At 42.4% G+C, this 21574-nt stretch overlaps 1 protein-coding gene across 14 annotated transcripts in view; it reads right to left on the bottom strand.

Annotated features, from left to right (window-relative positions):
* The window catches only part of PTPRT (protein tyrosine phosphatase, receptor type T), a 459737-nt gene that overhangs the window by 103539 nt on the left and 334624 nt on the right, over window positions 1–21574 (bottom strand). For all 14 annotated transcript variants that reach the window (XR_003528091.1, XM_027645791.1, XM_027645792.1 and 11 more), the window contains exons 10-11: window positions 15998–16199; window positions 12533–12635 (exon numbers count right to left, since the gene is read on the bottom strand). Coding sequence is in view for 13 of the 14 variants with exons in the window: in XM_027645791.1 (XP_027501592.1) it covers window positions 12533–12635; window positions 15998–16199 (305 nt within the window). In the remaining variant the exon portion in view is untranslated. The remainder of the gene's footprint in view (window positions 1–12532; window positions 12636–15997; window positions 16200–21574) is intronic.

The following is a 21574-nucleotide window of genomic DNA, read 5'->3' as shown; positions in this document are numbered from 1 at the left end:
ATATGCTTGTTTTATAGCCAAGCTGGTTTCAGTGATGCAAACTGAGACAGAAGAGTAGCATCTTTATTTTCTCTTCCTCAGAGATATCAAAATAAAAGCCTGAATTCTACCACACAGAAAATAAGAAATAAAATAATGGGAAATCTGAAGAAAAGTACTCTATATAGCTTACCCTAAAAAATTGTAAATTAAATTGTAAGACTCTTCTCACAATGTGCCTCCAGCCTTCCTATGAACCTGCATACAGAGGATTTTGGAAAAAATTCAACCAAAACCCACTAAAGTCTAAGAAAGCTTTACATAATATAAATTTTACTAGAATTTACAGGAACTAAAAGGGTAACTGCCATAAACCCTGATGTTGAGACTCACTGCTCTGAGCACACACTGCAGCACTGCTTTCCTTTGACTAGAAGGGTCAGTATTTCCTGGCCAGACACCTCCTGTAATCCCATAATCAAACATTCAGGTATCCAAGAATCAACTCCACAGGCAGTTTCCAAGTTCATAAAGTTTTCTGGGTTCATACAGGTGCCAGTATATTCCTGAGAACTGAGTTACCGACTTCACATGTTCAAAATGTCACCCTTAGAACCTCCAAGAGCACCTTTAATCAGAAGCTCTGAAAACTAATCTACAAAACATAATGAGCTGCATTTCACAGCCACCCAGGATGTACAGACAGGACCCAGTGCACTGTTGTTCTCTGTCTATTTAAGAACTGATTCCAAACCCATTAAAAGCAATTAAAGATTGCTCCTATTTTCATTTCACTCTGGAACAGCTTCATGCAGAATACAACATGCTGAAGTGAAGGTTTGCTTTCAATGAACAGTTTTATGCTGAGAAGAGGCAAAAAAAGAGATTGTTCTATGATGTCATCTTCTAGAATATGCTTGGCTACTTCAAAGACTCAAAAACTTGTCCATTATGAATACTGGGCTGCAGTGTTACCAATCAGCTTGCTCACATCTGCAAAGCATTCACAAAAATAAAGCCTCTAATAGTGATGCTACTTGAGGAAATAGTCTTTCATATTGCAAAGTTATTCACACCAGAGCCTTCATTTTGCAGTTATTTTTGCGTGTTCTTATAACATTCATTTAAATTAAACAACTCTTACACTGCATTCACTGAAGTTGAAGAATACCAAAAAAATACTCAGCCAAATTTGTAAAAAATGGCATAGAAAGAAGAGATGGTAATTACTGCCATTGCTATGAAAAAAAGCTGCTGAGATAGAGCCAATAATAATGAAATACATTTAATAATCAAGAAGAGTCTCTTCACATTTTCTTCCACTCTCACGTTCAGCTCAATACTCCAGATTTACTTCCAAGTAAATCCAAGAAACAAAAGGTCATGATTTCACACTTGGGCAGCACTGTTTGGAGTCAGAGTTCTCACAGGGGCATTCTTGTGTCACTAAAATTTCAAGCTTTGTTAAATTTCTATAGTGATTGAAATGGGTCCCAGAAAAAGTAAGGAAGTTTATGGCTGTGTGCTCCCTGTAGGGAAGAGGGAGATGGTTGATCCCTTGTCCTCCCCAGCCAGGAGCAGTGACTGTGATGAGCTCCCTGTGGGACAGGCAGTGGCACCTACTGAAGGTGCTGTTCACTGTCAAGCTTAAAAAAAGAAACAGCACAACCAAACAAAATATTTGTATTTGCAGCAAAGCATCCTGCCAGTGTCACTATATCAAACGCTGCCTTTGGCCAGAATACTTTGTCTGAAATTTCTTTGCAGTCTTAATGCAGCATCCCATACAATTCCCACCACTGGCTAAGAAATGAGAACTGTGTTAGAAGGTAGTGGGGTTTTTTTTGTTTGTGGATTGTTTGGGGGTTTGGTTTTGGGGTTTTTTTGGTGGGGGGGGGGGGGGGGGTGGATGATTTTTTCCTTTGGTAAAAGAAGTGACAATGTAGTGTCAAATGTAATGTCCCATGGCCTCAGACCCTGGTGGGTAGACTTTTATCCTGACAGACCCTTGAGGTCCAATACATTATTATCCCACCATTCCAGATATATAAACACTGGCATGGGGAATGTGCAATGAGTGACTTGCCTGGTATCACAATATCACTTATATGCAAACAAATCTTCACTTTCTTGTCCACTGTTCCTACATCCACCCACCAGCCAATATGTCCTGCCTAGTGGAGTCTGGAGTACCCAGTCTGAGCAAATGTGACTCCTGCAAAGTCTTTCAAAAAGGGAAAAATAAGAGAAAAATGTTACTCCTGGGTGTCACTTGAGATGTGACCTGCAGGGATGAGGGAGGAGCAGACAGTGCTGGGAAAGCAGAGCTCTGGAGACTGTCTCTGGCATAAAATTGCACCACACAAAAGATGCAAGATTGTCAAACTCCCATGAACCAGTAACAACGCTGTGCCAGTAAGGAGGTATAATTATAGTTTAAATAATGGAGCTCTGAGTAACCTGGGCTAGTGGAAGGTGTCCTTGCCCATGGAAGGGGGTTGGAATGAGATGAACTTTAAGGTCTCTTCCAACCCAAACCATTCTGTGATTCTGTATGTGTGCATCTAAACATCTGTGTGTGCACACACACGTGTACCTACACCTAAATACATCTACTAAAATCAGTGCTCCCAACCTCATAATGTTCCACCCACCATGACTCTTCTCTGAGTGTAGAGGTCACATCTTTCCAAGGAAGGACAGCTATGGAAAGGTAACTAAAAAGGTAAATATCAGGCCATCTAGACCATCACTACAGCACCTGTCCACAGCCAACAGAAATGTGGTAACACACACAAAACCTAAGCAGTTGTCAAAAAGACAACTGTGTTCAGTCAGTAGTCACTGAACATAAAGGATTTGTGTATTTAAATGGCCATTTTTCCCAGCTGTATCATTTGGCCTAATAAAAGATGTTGTCCATACTCACAAAATTACCTCCTCTCCATCCCACACCACCACAAAACTGCTGCTGCATCAGTTTACTCGTATCAGACGTGCATTATTCTCTTAAATGCTTTAAATTCTCTATTTAATCTTCTGGGAAATAAAAATTAGAAAAAAAAGATATAAAGAACCAGAGGGCATTTGAGAGCTCTGTGTTCCATTATCTCAACCATCTCCATAAGCCTGACCTGGCTTGCAACCCAGATTAGACATAATAGCTGCTCCCCAGTGGAACTGGCCCAGTCTCTGTCTCTCCAGTTCAATGCTATCTCGTGCTGGCAGATTAAAGATAATGAGTGCAGACAGATACAGCTTTCCCTGCAACAGCAGCTAATGTTAGTGGCTTTGGAGGTGTTTCTTCCCTCCTGAGCCACCTGCCATCTGTTTAATCTACAAGAAAAAAAAAACCGACCCAACCTCTTTTCTGTTGATGTCGCTTCGCATTAAACAGGCATCGCTGACTGAGGCCTTGTCTCATCCTCAGCGAGTGCTGGTTTAACACCAGGAGGATGTTTCAAGGACAAGAAGAGCCAAAGTGGCTCTTGAACAACCTGCAGGATGAGAAGGACAGACCCTTTGCTGGGACTGTCCAGCACCTTCTGCCACATCCTTCATAAAAGCCGTGGTTTGGACAAGAGGATGGGTGCATTTGCATATATTCGCAGTCTGAATTAATTTGGGTGTTTCCAATGGCTTCCATGAAATTAGGTCCATTTGGATGCAGAGATAATCTAGTTGGGAATTCAAAGCTTCCTCTGCCTTTTCCACAACCACAGCTACAAGACTGTGCAGGGAAAACCCACACAGAACGTGATGTCTTTCTTAAGAGAGAACACTTCAAAAATCTTTTTGTTGGTGTCATATCTGTTTGATCTTTTTTTTAAATTAAAAAGCTAAGAAAAACACAAGAAAGAAAGAGGGAACCTGCTCTGCTTCCAACCTTCAGATAAACTTCATTACCACACAAGGCCCATACAGTCAGGTAACTCCTCACAGTTTGTCATGGACGTGCAGTGATGATGAGCTCTCCTGGGGAAGGGTAACACAGACCTGCAGCACCTGAAGCTGCAGAAGTGTATCCACCAGCTTCTTTCCACCTTTTCTGGACACTTTTTCCTTCTCAGAAAGTGCTTCTGACACCAGAGAGAGCTCGGAAATGGCACCTTCACTACAAACACCAAGGGAAAATGAGGATGGAGAAATGGGAATGGGAAAGTCCCAAGGACAAGGGTTCTCTGCAGCTGGTCTGTCATCATCCCATCACATCTCTTACCCCCCCCCAGAGAAGGAATGGGTCAGATTTAAACACTGGGAGATTGTATCTGACGATCCTGTAGTTCACCAAGTCCCTTCAAAACTAAGCAGATTTTTTACACAAGAGAAAACATTACCCATAGGATGTATGCTTTGGCAGAAAAAAACCCTCAACCTGCATCAGCATCAGCTCCTGCAGTTCCTTAGGGATCTGTCAAGGTGGGTGAAAAGTGAAGTCAGCACTGCCTTCTGTGTAATACTCCACGTTCTGCCTCTCTCCTGGCCTCCCTCTCTTTTGCACCACGACTCCTTTTAATTACACCACTGTTTCCCCTTCCTTTTGCACAGGAAGTAAATCCTTCACCATTCCCAGGTCTGCCTCTTGCTTTGGAAAAGTGCTGTGCAAGGAAAACTGAAGTTACGGAGAGGCAGAATAACAAACTGAAGTTACAGAGGGGCAGAATAACATCATGGCTGCAGAGGTTCATTCCCGAGGATTGTTTGCCTGCATTTATGATAATCCCTTCATTCCATCTGCAGCCCACGCCCTGGTGCAGCAACCCCCTTTTCCAGTTCCAAGAAATTATGCATTCATTATGGAGGAAATTAACACCTCAAAGCAAACTATAATTAGGAATTCTTCAATTCAGTTTATGCTTTTTCAATTAGCCCCTCTATAATTTTAATCACGGGAGCATTAACATGTTTCCGGAATTTATATACCTGTGATATAATTAAATCCTGAAATGCCTTAGTCTGCAACAACAAAGCAGAGCTTAGTCATCTTCCCTTCTAGTGAATTTTTGTGTTATTACAGACACACCAAAGGGCACCTGGGAGTGTAAACATCACCACATGCAGCAGAGAGGAGCCCACTTGTCCTCTGAACTCATCATCCTCACTGCTGGTGGAGGGACTGCTGGCTGGGGGGTGGCCATTTGCCAGGGACTTGTGCTCAGACTCATCCCATCTCATTTTAAGTCCCTTAAGGAGCTGCTTCAATTAGGTAAATCACCCTTGGTGCTCCACCAGAAGAGCCAAGGTGCTTCCTCGGGGCTGGTCCAACCCTGAGCAGCTGTGGGCAGGCTCAGCCTGTCCCACTGAAGGGTCTCATCCAAGGGTTCTCACAGGCTTGGCACTGCACCTCACAGAATTCCAAAATTTTCATTTTTGGAATCTTTTACATTGTTTGTTATTATCCTTCCATTCAAGGAAGGGGTGTATTGGCTCTGGGAGCTGTGAAGAAAAGAAATGTCTTGGGGAAAAAAACCCTCAAACTGGCAACTGTGGGTATTTTCTCCTGCTCCCTCATCTTACTGGGTGACAGCTTGATGTGAGAAAATGGCCATCAATTTGTGAGTCTCAGCTTAAAGTTCCGACTTCATTAACCTTTTGATTGCTGGAATTAAATCTGACAGCTTACATGGTCAGCACAAAAGATTTATGCAAAAATATTCCTTCCCCCACTCAAGTATCCTCCAGCCACACATAAAAAGTGTTAGCAAAAAGCCTCACTGTAGTACTAATAAAATGCTGCTTGACACAAAAGAATTGGCCGCATGTGTAATTTGATTGTTAAAGTATTATCATGAAAACACACTCAAATTTTATGGCTTTCCTCTCCCATTTCTGTCCACTGCCAAAGCTGTCTGTGGAATGGTCACAGACACAGCAGGTCACCCAGGCTCCCACATCAGCTGTGCTTCTGATGGCTGATAAATGGCCAAAGGCAGTTCTGTGACTTTTTAAGGGACACAGTTCTCAGCTGAACAGTTTTCTGTTCCAGCAAGAAAATGCATTTCCTGTACCAGATGAAACAACTGATCCCAAATGCCCTTTATCCTCACTTTTTAGGACTAAAACCTGGCTCTTTGGGGGAACTAAGAAAACCTTGGAACCTCCACTCCATAAATGATGCCGTGGTACATGAAAGACTATAAATATTCCTTCCTGAAACTTATGGTTGTCAACCTGCATCCTGATGCATCCCTGTATCTCCTGACACAACAGGCAAAGCACTTCTAATATTCAGAATAATTTCAAGTCCTACTGAAGTCATTATGGATGATCCCTGGAAGTGTCCAAGGCCAGGCTGGACAGGGCTTGGAGCAACCTGGGATAGAGGAAAGTGTCCCTGCCACTAAATGAGATGGTGTTTAAGGTCCCTTCCAACCCAAACCATTCTAGGACTCCATTAATACCACAACTTGACAGCTCCAGCTGAAATGGAAGGGCTCAGGACTGCAGGGCTCTGGACAAACTAACCAGAGTTTGGACACATCAATGAGGTCAAACCTGTGAGTGCTTCTGTGTAACCCTGTTCTGTTCTTTTCTTGGTGTAACAAACATCATGCTGGTCCTTACAGCTGCCATTATTCCACCCAAATTCTCATTTTCATTCTTTCTCATTCTCATTTTTATTCTCTCACATTTGCACACGGTTAAAGAAAAAGCAGATCTGGTTTATCTCTAAGAAGAAAGAAACTCTCTCATTTACCTTCAAACCCTGAGCTAAATTGAAGGCAGAATGCCAGGCAAGAGAAACCCAGCTTGAATGATTTCAGAACAATATCCCTGAGGTATATTACAGGAGATGTTAATTAATACAGATAATTAGGCTTATAATATCAGAAGCCTAGATTGATAATCTCATTCCTCATTAAATACAACAAAATTAAAAGATCTAATGTGACGACTATTTTGCCCTGTATTCAATCAACCCACTCATGTGATGCAGACATCTGAATGTGAGCTTAGAAAAGGCAGCACAGGAATTTGATTTTCCAGGTACTAAGAAGATGCCTATCGAGGCAATCCAACTTTCAGAATCAGGCAAGATAATTTCAGCATTAAACTTCTTATTGTTTTGCTTGCTCCTTGACTCCAGCCTTTATTTTGGAACACAAGGTACGCTGTGTGGGAGTTTTAAGAACAAGCAATTGCCACCCTTTCGTGGCATTAATGAATTAATTATCAGCACAAATGCCTGAGGCAAGCTCATGTGATTCCACTGACAGGCTGCAAAGCAGTGAGCTGAACAGCACTGCTCCCTGTACAGCAATGGAGATCTATACACCAAAGCCACCAGCCCCAAACCAGAACAAAAACCTCAGCAAATATTGTGAATTTAGAGTTTCTCCCCACGGAATTGAGGTCACTAGGCCTGCAAACCACTCTTTTGTAAGGATGGAAAGAGCCACTGTGCAGGAAAAGCAAAAGCAGACTAAGGATGCCAGTGAGAGGGATGCAGGAAAAGTAACTGAGGATGAAAAGATGATGCCCAAAATCACAAAAAGAAAGAAAGAAGGAGTTATCTGGAGATTAAATTTATAGCCTGTGGCTCCACATGCTCTCAATTTCTGCTTTGTTGAAGATGGAAATGAAAGGCAAGTGTTAGCTAGTCAAAATCTCAGTTCTCCAACATCAAATGGAAGCAAAACCACTGCCCTCCATCACAGGAAATTTTCATTTGTTACTGAATGCAGGAATACTTAGGTACAAACACATCCTACAAGATTGTTTCCTGGGAGAATAGCTTGGGCATAAAACCAGAAAAAAACATTGTTCTTATGTGTTCTGTTAAATAACACTACAGATGTTTTCTCTTGATATGTTCAACATCATGGACACCAAAAATTACCTTTATTTCATGCTTAGAAGACCAAGACTCAGATGTTGATACTTAAGAGTACATGAGGCTCAGTCCATATAAATTAATTTCTGCTCCTGGCTGAGTGTTGATATGAAAATATTTATTTGACCTTTGCCCAGTACTTCTAAATACATTTTAAATATTTAATTCCCATTCTCTTATTTAGATTTATTTCATTCCTTTTTTGTACGTTAACAAAATAAGCCATCCTTCCTCACAAAAGTTATTACAAGTATCTGACCATTCCATGCATTCTCAATAAATGATCCTACCTGAATATATTTCTCCAGGATCACTTACACATAATACTTAGACTGCAAAAATATATATATATAAAATATCAAATATATATATTCTACCCCACCCCAAAAAAATATATCTGCAAAAAGGCAAGAGCAAAGGTCAAACAAGATTGTTCCAATTATACTGTTTTATAATTATACTGTATATAATACATGTATATATATATATATACTGTATATAACATACAATTATACTGTAATATAATACCAATTATATTACAGAGTGCAGGGATCAGGTGCCTAAACACTGTCCTGTACCTGGGTGCTGGTAGCACACAAAAGAACACCACAGATTATTTACTGACACATCTCTGAGAACTGCAGGAAGATAAAGAGATTAAATCCATCTTCTTCCAACAGAAAAGTTCTCTGTTGTCTCAAACCTCCCAAAATATAATTGCAGGTTGTTCTCTAACGTCCTCCTACAGTGTCCTACAGCTCCAACACACAGAGCAGGGTATGGGCATGGCAATCACACCTGTGGGCAGCATTTATGCCAACTCTGAAATCCCCCAAACTAATACCTGCTCTGGAAATTTGATTTTCTCCATAACAGCAGTATAGGTAGATTGACAGAAGCCACAGTGTCTTAATAAACCAGATGGACTTTCAAATATCCAACACCCAAAAACCAGCCCAGTGGACGAGTCGTGTGGATAAAACCCCTCACAGTGGTATTTCCAAGCAGTGAGTGGGATATAAAGCCTCAAATAGAGGTCTAAAGATGTCATATGTGAATAATCTATGCAGGACTGACTCAGCCCTCCTGACAATAACACATTCAAAGGCAGAAATATCCTCAAAATCACATTGGAGATTTTCAGGAAAGAGCTGAGGAGTAAAGATTGAGAACACTTGCATTCTTCCTTCCTCTTGTGAGTGCATTATAGATGAATGTCAGCCCTCAGCATATCAATCACAGCACCATTCACGGGGTTTAGATTGATATAAGAACACCTAAAAGTTATTTTTAAAGGGCAATGTGGAGTCAAGCTCTGTGGGTTATACCACAAAAAATAAAGGCACCAATGCAACGCCTGTGCCACAAGGGAGAATATTTCTGCTTGCTAGGCTTCACCTCTCTTTTGGCAATAGGACAAAATAGATCAAAGAATATCTAAGTTTATATTAATGCTGTTAGTTCATATGAAAGTGTCTTCACTGTTACCCATAGATCATTAACAATGCCGAGTTCACGGTCGTTACTTTTATAAACAACCACATTTAAATTATTTATCATGAGCACTGGGGAACATCAGAAATGTCTTAATGCTGAAAGTGACTTTGGAGCTGGTGTGCCTGCTTTTCAAATGAATGAAAAACACAACGAATCTTATTTTAAATATCCTACAGTATTACTCTAAAAACGTTCTTGCAGACCATGCTCCATCTCTGTGCTACAGCAAAAGGAAATAACTCAAGAAAAAGTTACTTAACTATCTTATGTACAGATACTACCTTGGAGTCACACCCCTACATCACTCCAGCTCACCAGCCCCACAACAGAGATTGCTCAGACATTGCCCTAAATCTCTGTTTGTCTTAATGCCTTCAGTGCCTGAGCACAGGATGGCATCACATCCTTGAGGGGCTCTAAGCCACTGAAGTTTGTGGCAGACTTTTAAAGCACATTTTTTTTATCATGTTTAATAGACATGACTAGAAAATACTACACTTGTGTAAGAGAAATAAACCATGTACAACCAAAAGGCAGAACAACTGACCAGACAAAAACAAAGATGTATTTGAGCTCAGCTTGAATACAATAAAAAACATTGAAGAGGATAAACCACCACCTCCCTCTTGTGTAATTAAGAGTGTCCCAAGCAGTTCACAGTATGTTATTCATGTGTTATTCTTGCACTGTGCTGGGTGCTGTTGACATTCCTTACTCTGAGGGAATGTTACCTGCTTCTGCATATGGTATTTTGAGAGAATCTCACAAATGGGAGTGTGCAGAACAGACTGGAAGAAAAGGGAATAAGTTGGGAAAATCAAAGGTTGGAATAACTGGATTTGTCAAGGCCAGATTAGGAACAGTCTGGATGGTTACACAGAGGAAGGTACTCCCACATTCTCAGGCTGTCATATTTAATAAAAAGCTAAAATTCTCCCTCCCCTTTACTCCCCCTGCCCCTCCTGGTTTCCGTTCACACATCTGTAAGTCAATAAAATGGACTCATAATAGGAAATAATTTTATCACTTAGATGTGGCATGTAAATATTGCCCTCTCTGCAAACATGTGTATAATGGGCTACGATGCAATTAAAGAAAACTGAGTGAAAATTTATAAAAAATCTCTACCAATTTTATATACAGATGCATTTGCTGGCAAAGGCATTATTCACTGAATGCAGTTAAACTGCAGTAAATCGACTTTGAGAAAAATCACAAGACTTTTCAATAAAAAGACAAAATAGCAACACTGTTAAGACAGCAGGTGGTAAAACGAGATACAGGAATGTTCCCCCATATAAAGAAATAAAACAAAACAGAGCTCTGTGATTTTACTGCTCTTTTCCAGCAGAAAAACATCCCTGAAGGACTCAGAAAATAGGCTCCTAAATTTGCTCATATGGAGTAGCAGAGACTGAAAGGGAAACTTTGAAATACATTACTCAGGAAAACTAGAGAATGGATGGTGCAAGCCTTAAAGAGCAGACTTTTTTCCTGAGCCTGTCAATGCAATCTGGGGGAAAGCTGTGACACAGGCTGGACCACCAAGCCATGTAGGATATTTCATTAAATCCAGCAGTTTACCTCTGAGCAATTTGCTCCTGAATACATCCTTCAAAAGCACTAAGAACCTGTCAGTGAGGCACAGAAGCCCAGGTCTCTTGGAAAGAAGGAACTAGAGGTTTTTAAAATACCAGGCATGGAAAAAGCTGCCAAGGTCTCTTGTGAAAACTGGAGGTAAAAGCCTGAAGATCCCCCAGGGAGGTAATGGATACCTGCTGGATACCACTGCAAAGCAGGACCTACTGCTTTTCTAAGTGATTCCAGTTGCTGCTCTCAGCTGAGGAGCCTGGCAGGAGGAGTGGCAGGATGAGGGGAAGGATGAATGGCCAACTGGCACTTCTGCCAGTGACAGATAAGGCAGTGCCAGCTCAGAAGGGAACTTTGCTCATCTGTGCTGGTGCCTTTCTCCATGTACAAATTCACCCCGATGGAAGAGAGCGATGAAGCACAGACCTCTAAGCCCTGTTCCCACAGTCAGGGAGTGACCTGCAGTGGAGTGTCCCAGTCTAGCATCTCATCATTAAGAGCAGGGCCCAGCTCAGAGTCAGCCAGAAATGTTTTTTCTATTCCACAGGTTCCTGGGCAGCTCCCTGCCCCCAGATGACCAGGCAAGTGACTGTACCCCTGTACTGGGCACTGGTGAGGCTGCACCTTGAGTGCTGTGTCCAGTTCTGGGCCCCTCACTGTGAGAAAGACATTGAAAGGCTGGAGAGAGTCCAGAGAGGGAATGGAGCTGGGGAAGGGGCTGGAGCACAACTCCCTGACAGGAGGGGGGAGCCAGATGGGGGTCATGCTCTGCTCCCAAGACACAGGGATAGACAAGAGGAAATGGTCTCAAGCTGCACCAGGGGAGGCTCAGGTTGGACATCAGAAAGAATTTCTTCATGGAAAGGGCTGTCAAGCACTGGAACAGGCTGCCCAGGGAGGCTGTGGAGTCCCCATCCCTGAAGGTGTCCAAGGAAGGACTGGACGTGGCACTCAGTGCTCTGGTCTAGTTTACAAAGTGGTGATTGGTCAAAGATTTCCCAACTTAAATGATTCCGTGGTTGTGTAATTCTGTAAATCCCCTGCTCTGCCAGCAGGACCTGCTTACCTACACTAGCAAAGCCTCACTAAATCAGAACTCCTTTTCTCTGCACCAGATTCATTCCTTCACTGTACAACCAGCCCAGCAGCAACAGCTGGATTATGTGTGTGAGAAGTGAGGTCAGACCCAGAAACTGCACAAATGCATCTGCAAGCACTGAAGACAGTTCAGGCATTCCTACAGTAGTTACAGGCAGGCCTTGTTCACCATGGAAGAGAGGGCAGGATGAAGACCTGGAGCCTCCTCCACCTTCCCACAGCACCGCTCAGTACCCAGCTCCACGTCCTGCTGTGCTCCAGCCCTGCAGAGGCATCTGAAGTGCTGCTGAGAGGGTAATAACCCTGCACAGTGCCAGCAGCTCTCCTTCCTGGAGGTTAACAGCAGGAGGCAAGGAGGCTGAGGCATTTATAAAAGGAGACTGTGAAAGGCAGAATCAACAGCCGAGTTGGCCTTTTAGTCAGCGCTGGCTTTCAGCAGCTCCATTATCAGAGGAGAACGAGAGAGGCGTGAGGGAAGCCTGGGGAGGAAGGAGATGGGGGGGGAGCTGTGAAGAGAGAAGACAAAACACTCACCTGACAGGTGCTCCCCGGGACTGAGCAGGCTTCAGCATCACGGTGATGGTGGTGTCGGTCTCGTTCAGGGGCGAGTCCGTGTCGTACTCCGGCATCGACGGCGCTGCAGCAGAGCAGGGACACGTTAGGAACACACCACTCACTCACTTAGGTTAACATTTCTTGGACACCATTTCACATTTCTCAAATGAAATATCAAAATACTCCCCGGTGTTACGACCAGAGTCATCAAAACTGCTTAAATATTTGGACGCTCTTTTTCTCTTCAAATTAAACGGGAATTGCCCCCCCTGGATCTTCAAGCTGGCTTTGAAAATCTTCAAGGTGGTTTTGAATTTTTAAGACTTAATAATGCTTTGAGGTGGGATCATTCCTTCCATTTTATAGGGGAAGAAAGAAAAAGGGACATGATAAAAAAAAACCACCCAAGAGGAGTGAGTCAGTGGCAGAGTTGAGGAAAGCACCCAGGAATCTTAAATCTTTTCTGGTCAGTGGATTAGCCTTCTCACATCTTAAAGAGTTCTTAATACAGAGACTTAAGCTGTGTCCCCTTGATTAGCTGGAGGGTGTGTTATGGAGCACAAAAGATGAAAAGAGAGCAGCACAAATTAGCCAGGTTATTTTTGCACCCAAACCCATGACATTTTACCCCAGTGCTTTAGTGATGCTGACTCAACAGGCAGCTGCACAGATTCCAGTGCTGCCCTCGGGCAGTTCCCAGCCATGGCATCCCCATCCCTTCCCTGACATGTTTTCCAAAGCAATACAGAAACCCAAGGAATATTCACACTCAGCCAAACTTTAGTTTCTAGTTCTGCTTTGTTATCTTCTCTTAGGATCATCCCATGAAAGTAGTTTTCCTTAGGAAACATATTTTACTTATTACTTTTTCGTTCCTGTTTGGGACAAATTCATCTATTTGGGACAAATTTTACTGTGTAAGAACTGAAGAGATCAGAGCAGTATCAAGTCTGTTCCAAAGATGCAAGTTTGGTTCAAATATCTTTAAAGTACAAAGCAAACAGAAGAATTCACACAAATAGTTCACCTGTAACTCACAAGGGCAGGCTGCACTGTGGGGGATCCCATATTTAATCCTCTCATGGTGATTTCCACTGTAATCCTGTTTACAATCAGGATTTTTATCTAAATGCCTGAAAACTGTCAAGAGTGGGGCTGCTATTATCAGCTCAGCTACTGACTTCCCTGTCAATAAGCCAAGGAAGAATGAATGCCAACTCCTTCAGGAGGATTTCTCTGAAATAAGGTGCTCTGCATCAAGGGGAAGCAGTGAGACATTTAAAGAAGACACATATCACCAGTGGTCTTCTATACCAGAGATCACCACAGATGCTGGAGATCACAGACTGATTTGGGTTGGAAGGGAACTCAAAGATCCTTTTGTTCCAACCCCCTGCCATGGGCAGGGACACCTCCCACTAGCCCAGGTTACTCCAAGCCCCGTCCAACCTGGCCTTGGACACTTCCAGGGATGGGGCAGCCACTGCCTGGAGGTGGCAAGGCCAGTTTGGACACCACAACAAGGCTGGGCTCTGCCTTTGCAGCCTCCACCATCCTCCTCTGAAGCTTCTGCCCCAAGTGCAGCACTGCACTGGTGCCACTGCACTGTTTCTGAATTAGCTGTTGGCTACCTTGGACATCTCTGAGACCTGTTCAGCCACCCTCTGTGTGATCACTGCACCTGCCACAGACAACTTCCAATCTTACTGTCAGACACTATATAGCTGAAAAGGAAATGGAAGAAATAGGTCTTTCCAGGCCCAGCTAAGGGTATGGAGAATAAATAATCCAGTGATCCTGGTCTGTGCTAGTCACAGGACAGCAGAATAAGACACAGTAGTTTTCTTGTGTGCTCCACACAGAACAGGTGTGTGGCACCTCACTCAAACCACAGTTGGCAGAGATGTCCCTAAAGTAGCAAGCCCTGCTCATCCTGCCCAAAGAAAAGTCCTGAGGAATTCTGCTATTCAGTTGAGATTGAGATGTAAACAAATGTGTCCACCCATATAAACAAATATGCTCACACATTGCTACAGCACAGATGTCTTTTCGTTTTCAAACACATACAGACTTACAAGGACATTCCAGTCAGTGCAAAAATCCTTCTTCTCTCTAATAACCTTGACACTGCCTTTCAGAGCAAGTTGAACAGTCGTTTCCAAATTACTTGGAAAATGCAAATGTCACAAACCTGACCATGCAATGAGATAATCCAATGTCAGAGACTATCCTAATGCTTGCACGGAGTTTGCACCCAGCTATTGTGACCCAGGTATTTCAAAGGTGGGAGTTAAAAAAGACAATAAACCAAGTGTGCATACAGGTAGTAGCCATGAAGGCTTCCAACACAACTTGAGCACTCATAGAATAATAAAATTCAAAGGAAGAGAATCAGAGGGGAGAAGCACTACCATTGTTGAGCTATTCTACTTCTCTGGTCACAAAGGAATAGAGTGCACACAGTGCTGTCCTTTCAAAGCAGGGCTGCACAAACCCCAACAGTCTGTGGAGCTCTTTGGACACACAGTGGCTTTACTTCAAGTGGTTTAGGGCTTTTGGACTAAATGTTAAGGGTTCAAACCCTGCAGATGGCCAGCAGAAGAAAGGGATGCATTTTACTTCCTTCAAGTTTACCCTGTCACTTATTGCTCACAATTTGCTTTTATTAACCAATTTTGAAAAAGGGTAGTGGAAAACACACACTGTTGTGCCCTCTTTCCTACAGCACTCAGCCCTAATTTGAAGCATTCCAAGTGTCCTGAATGTCCCAAATGCTTATTTTGGCTCTACTGAAAAAAAAAACCAGTTAAGGTAGTTCAAAAAAATGTCAGCACTTCTCTCTGTTAGAAAAGCTATTTTAGTGCAATCAACTACATGTTAAAATTAAAATATTACCTCTACCATCCCTTTTTTGATAACTAGCCTAAGTCTCCTCTTTGTTTTTTCACATGTTCTCTTTGCAATGCCTCCTTATTTTAGTGCATTTCATATTCTTGTCTGCCTACCTCGAGCCCTCCCTCTGCTCTTACTCATAAAAACCCCAATGAAAACAGCTTTCCTCCTTTATTTTTAGTCTCTTTGCACTATTAATTCCATTACTTCATTACATCCATCTTGGCGCATTCTGAAAATAAAAACCACATTACTGAAGGAGCTTCCCCATCCAGGCAGATAATGCTGACAATAATTATTATAGAGGTAGTTCATTTGTACAACTAATGATGATTCTCATTTAAAACACTCCACAAAAACATTCATGGCTATTTAAGATACTCACAGATTAACCACTGCATTTGTTACCAGATCAAACACAGGTTTAAAAATCTGCCCTATGGAACTGGGAGAGACACTGAGCTGAATATTTTTATTGTTTTATGCACCAGCTTTAGATCTAAAGAACAAAGCACTGGAAAGTGGGGTTTTTTTATTTCTTCAAAGCAGTACCTGAAATTTTAGTTGCAATCCGAGTGGTGATGGGTGGCCCAAAGCCCTTGACTGTGCTGGCTTTGATGGTGAAGGAATATGTGGTCCCAGGGTATAATCCTACAAACAGGTGGTGGGTCTCATTCCTCAGCTTGAAGACTTTCCCCCTTTGGCTGGACAGGTCAGCACTGGGATCCAGGGACCCAACGGCCTTGTATGTAATCTGCAAATGAAGAACAAGGAAAGGAAGGTGACAAGGGGCCTATTTTTGCTCCCCTGTTTGCCATCTCTTGAAATCAGACATTGAAAACTCAAGGACAGGGATAATTTCAGTATCTCTGGTGAGCGGCTCTGTATTTGCATCCCAACGTGGCAATTTTACTTAGGGAAAAACTAATCTTTTCTCTCCACTCAAACCTCAGCATGGGCTGATCTACAACAAAAGATGCAGTGAACTGCTTTTTTGTTCCAAATCTCAGAACTTCTGTAGTCAAATCAGAGCACACAGCACGACCGGCACAATTACCAGGAGAATTTCCCACACAATCCCCCACAGCATCTGAAAACCCTCGGTGCAAACATGGATACATTTTCCTTTGGAAAATCATCTTTAGCACATTTTCTTTTGGCAAATCATCTTCTCATAAGGCAGCTGAAAACAATGGCAGCAACAAAGGCTTTGAAAGTCTTTTCCTGTGCTGAGAGAACACGCTGAAATGAAATCGTACATTTAAATGAAATAAATATGACCAAGTCTTTAGATAAAAGCCCTTCTCCTTTGTAAGCCAGCCACTGATATCCTTTCCCTCCCCTCACTCTGAGCCTCGGAGTGCAGATTTACATGTGGTTTACACCTGAGAGAATAACCCAGGAGGGTTCTGGACCTGGAGAGGTGTCAGGAATACACCTGTAGCTGGTGCCAGAACACCTGGAGAGGAATCCACACTGCAAACACGCCTTTGAAATCCTACTCCAGCTCCATCATCTCACCCATGGAAACCCTCTGGATATACAGACACTTGCAAGCAAAACTCATGACTTATTTACCAGCCAATTCCTTGCCTGCCTTCCAAATTCAATCCAAAAACAGCTCAGTTTCAGTAGAGCTGTCAATATTATACACTGTGCTCTGCTGCTCTCCTAACCTTTCTTGATATTATGGGATCCTCACTTATTTGTAATGAAACACTATGAATAAATCAATGTATGTTAATACATGAAGTCTTCAATTTTTTATGAAGGTCTCCACAAGAATCTAATTCCCAGCTTTGCTTGAAAGAGCCTTTGAAAATTTTTAAGTCGCTTGTCTCGTGACAGGAGGAAAATGTTGCATTTTCAGGAAAAATAAATATCCAATGTTTAAAAAAGGGAGGCTTTAATAATAACAGGATAAATAAGAGACTGATGGTGCCAGCACAGTCAGATGGTGAAGGAACTCCGAAGGAAAAGGACAGGCACATTCCCAACAGCACAGGAGGGATAGAACACTGAGCCCAGGAGCCTTCAGCTGGACAGGAATCACACACTCAGGAGGATGATTCAAATCCCTGGTCAGTTGTGCAAAATTTGGCTACACGAGTCCAAATTCTGTGTAAAATGTAAACCAAGTCAACAGTACAAGTTCAAGTCTACAGGAAGCTATCAAAAAAAGGCTTTATATGTTTAATTTCCAGGTGTTCAGTGATATATAATTACTGTGACAGACTATGGGGAATCAAATAAGAACAGATCACTGTAAGAAATACAGTGACCAGTTCTTGCTCTCAGCAGAGTCAGCCTCGAGCTCTTCTCTGCCTCCCTCAAGAGGGGCTGAAGTGGGGAGGAAAGTACACCCAGCCACTGCCAGGAGAGCCCATGGCCCACCTCTGTGATGACCCTTGTCACAACCACCATGAGCTGGGAGTCTCCACACTGCCACTTGTGACACATTTCTGTGGTTGAGGGACTGGATTCCTGCGGTTGCTGAGTGCTGATGGTCGAGCAGCAAAGCCCCAGGTGAAGCAGTTGAAGCAGCCCTGAACACAGAACCCTCCACTTGGAAAAGGAGGCAAACCCTCTCCCAGCTCGGGGAAAATCACCATCATTTCTCTCTGCCAAGTGAGATACCTGCTGTTTCTTGGATATTAATGCTACCCTGAGTGTGGATTAACATCTGAGAGCTCTGTCTCAGTCTATCCCTCCACGGACCTCCCAGCTGAGCTGCAGCAGCTGCCACTTCAGCTGCAGCCCAGCTGCCCTTGCCAGCAGCATCTCCTGCAGTGGGGGATGGCTGCTCCCTCCTGCCCTGGCACAATCCATGCTCTGCCAGCCTCAGGCTCCCCATCCATCCCTGCAACACTCCTCACAGTGTGCCACCATCACCTCCAGTCAGTGGTATTTCCTCACTGGAGTATCTGAGCTGCACTGTATGGATCTGTGTGAATCCACGTCCCTGCGTCAGGAGAGTTCTCCTATAGAAAAAAAGATGCTGCAATACATCACTTATATGTTCATTTTCACATGTAAGTGTATCCTGCACCGAATTATAACCAGCTGAAAGGAAGACACTAAGAAATTGCCACTCCTCTTAACTGATTTAAACTAAATTTTCTGAAGCAAGGGAAACTGTGGGGAACTAGAGAGTGAAAAATTTTCAAGAAGAAACCATGGAAATTTCAAACTTTGGAGTCATTTATAAAAGCACAAAAACATGTCTGGAGAAGAAATACTTTCCTAGAACAAGAAGGATGCTGGAAAAAACCACCTGCTCTTGTGGTTCCTATGCTGAGTATCTATCTTAATTTCTTGTTCCAAGTGTCAAAGCATTTCATTACAAAACAAACAAGAGATTCTAATCTAAAAAAATGAGATGACTCAATTGCTAGAAAGCAGCTGTTCTAAATTATAATAAAAAAATCTACTTTAAAGACAAGCCATGTCATCTAATACTTGTGCTTTCTGGGGAAAAAAAAAAGAAACAATATTAATAATTTAAATGTTTAAAAACCTACAAAGAAAACAAACAGGAAAATACTCAGAAATATATTTGAGAATATAATTCTGACTGGAAATATTGAAAATATTTATTTGCACTCTGATGTAGAATAAATGCAAATACAAAGATGAGGAAATTTCTCACAGGAGTGAAACTATGTTTTTTAACCACCCTCCTGTTATCTCCTGCACACCAGGTGCTGCCTTAAGTGGAAAGTTGCCTTTCCTCTGCAAACTGGAATGTCTGTCCCATGTTTACATATGGAATGGAGAGTTTACATATTGGCTCCAGCGGAACTTGATGATCCCAAGGAAAGGTTTTAGTGGCCAACACTACAATGGTTCCAAACACAGCAAAAACAGGTAAAGAAATACACATTATTAAATGCTAAATCTTCCTGGGAATATCCTTCATGGAGTTAATGAAACACTTCTCAAACTGAAGCAATGAGAGAAGCAAATCTGGAGAAATCAGAAAGTCAGATGGTGAAGGAACTCTGAAGGAAAAGGACAGGCACATTCCCAACAGCACAGGAGGGACAGAACACTGAGCCCAGGAGCCTTCAGCTGGACAGGAATCACACACTCAGGAGGAGCACAGAGGATTCAAATCCTCTGCAAAATTTGGATACATGAGTCCAAATTCTGTGTAAAGTGTAAACCAATTCAACAGTACAAGTTCAAGCCTGCAGGAAGCTATCAAAAAAGGCTTTATATGTTTAATTTCCAGGTGTTCAGTGATATATAATTACTGTGATAGACCATGGGGAATCAAATAAGAACAGATCACTGTAAGAAATGGGATTGTTAGCGACTTCACTGCTGGATCTTAATTATTTATATCCTTTATAATCTATATAAATATGTGATACAGCATCCAACCTATGCCAGTGCCCCACTAACCAGAGGCATCCCCTCTTATTCCATCCTTCTTTCTGTTTTTCACCCATTTTAAACCTTGGAATATTAACTCCTTGAAATCACTGAGCTGTGTTAACCACCACAGGGATGTAGATATATAATATTGAGAGCATGAGCACAGCTCCTCTCTCCTTCACAGAGCCCAATTTAACACAATTTTCCAGGGAGATGGGAATGCTTTGTTAACTGTCATTGTCTGCAAACCTTCTCTTACAAGAGCTTATAAAACTTTCTCAGGGAAGGGAGAGACCACAGCAGAGGAATTAACTAAACTAGGAAGCACAAGGTTATTTTCCACCTCAAATGTTTCTTCAGAAGAAAACACATAATTAAAAAAAATAACAAAAATAATCCCCCCTTAACCCACTTGGATTTTCCAAAAGCCCAGAGGATTTCTTGCAACCACACAAGTCTGGTGAATTTTACTCCTCTGCACGGTGGGGGAAGAAAGGGCTTTGTCCTGTGCTTTTTGAAATAAAATTATCAGCAGGTGTGGTTGAAAATTAGAGGTTAAAAGGATCCCTATATAAAAAGAGGGTTCATATTGTTAAAAATGTGGTAATTAAACAGTGAAATGGACCATCAAGCAACGTGATAAATTACACTTTGGCTTTAGGAGTTCCTCTGGAAGGACATTTTATGGCACAATCACAAGGCCACAAGCTTAATACAAGAACAAACCGTGATAAAGATCTCATCACTTCACTGAAATGGCCCTTCTTGCCCTCAATCCTTCGGGACCCCTGGATGGCTGTTCAGATTCTCTTTAATCCTCCTAAATAAATAAATTAACAAGACAGAACATTCCACTCAAAGCACAGCTGATATATCCATTTAGCCTTCCCATGCATTCGATGCATTCCAGTGAGCTTTCCCACTGAGGGGGAACAGAGCTGTCAGGATTTTGTGTGTTCAGAACCCCAAAACTGAGGGCAGTAAACTCCAGTGTCTCAGGATTGAGAGCTTGCCAGTGAAGGCAAAAAAAAAAATATGCTCCTATATTTCTCCCCACAGCAGTTGATCCCAGTAGGCAGAGCACTTCATCTTATATCTTTTGCCATACAGAATTAATCAACCCCAGCGAGCAGAATTTTGCTCTTTACAACCATATCCACCATCAACCATTAGGACTTTAAGCTTCCCCCCTGATTTTAGCAATTGCAGCCTGTTCCCATGCAAATGGTAAGAGCTGCTGTTAAATCACACACTACTTTGTGGATACATTATACAACCTTATATCTATTTTCCATTTTAGTGACAGCCTGCACAGCAGTTTGGGGAAGGCATTTGAAACCTATAAATCCATTACATTATTCCCCTACACTTCCACTGATGTTTTATGTTCCTGTCTTTATAAAACAGCCCATCCTGCCTCTCCACACCCTCACACAACCCCTAATACTTGGAGATGCTTTGGAGATGACAAGTAGCTGCCACATCCATCCATCCATCTAAAATGGTATTTTCCCCCCTTTTTCACTTAGTAGTGACTCAAGACTGAAAAAAATCTCTTGCTGTGGACAAGAGAGGAGCCAGAAGGAGGAACATGACACAGCCACTGTTTGCAGGACTCTGCCAAGGTCAGGAGTGGGGTCTGCAGGACACCCTGACTACTGTCTCTCCCTTTCCTGAGCCAGAAGAAAAGGCAGCTTCTCCTGACTTCTTGCTGCTTTTTGAACTCACTCCTGTCTTGTGAAGCAAGAC

Source organism: Corapipo altera, unplaced genomic scaffold (assembly GCF_003945725.1).
Source record: "Corapipo altera isolate COAL_440 unplaced genomic scaffold, ASM394572v1 64, whole genome shotgun sequence".
NCBI lineage: Eukaryota > Metazoa > Chordata > Aves > Passeriformes > Pipridae > Corapipo > Corapipo altera.
This window is presented reverse-complemented; position numbering and strand designations above follow the sequence as displayed.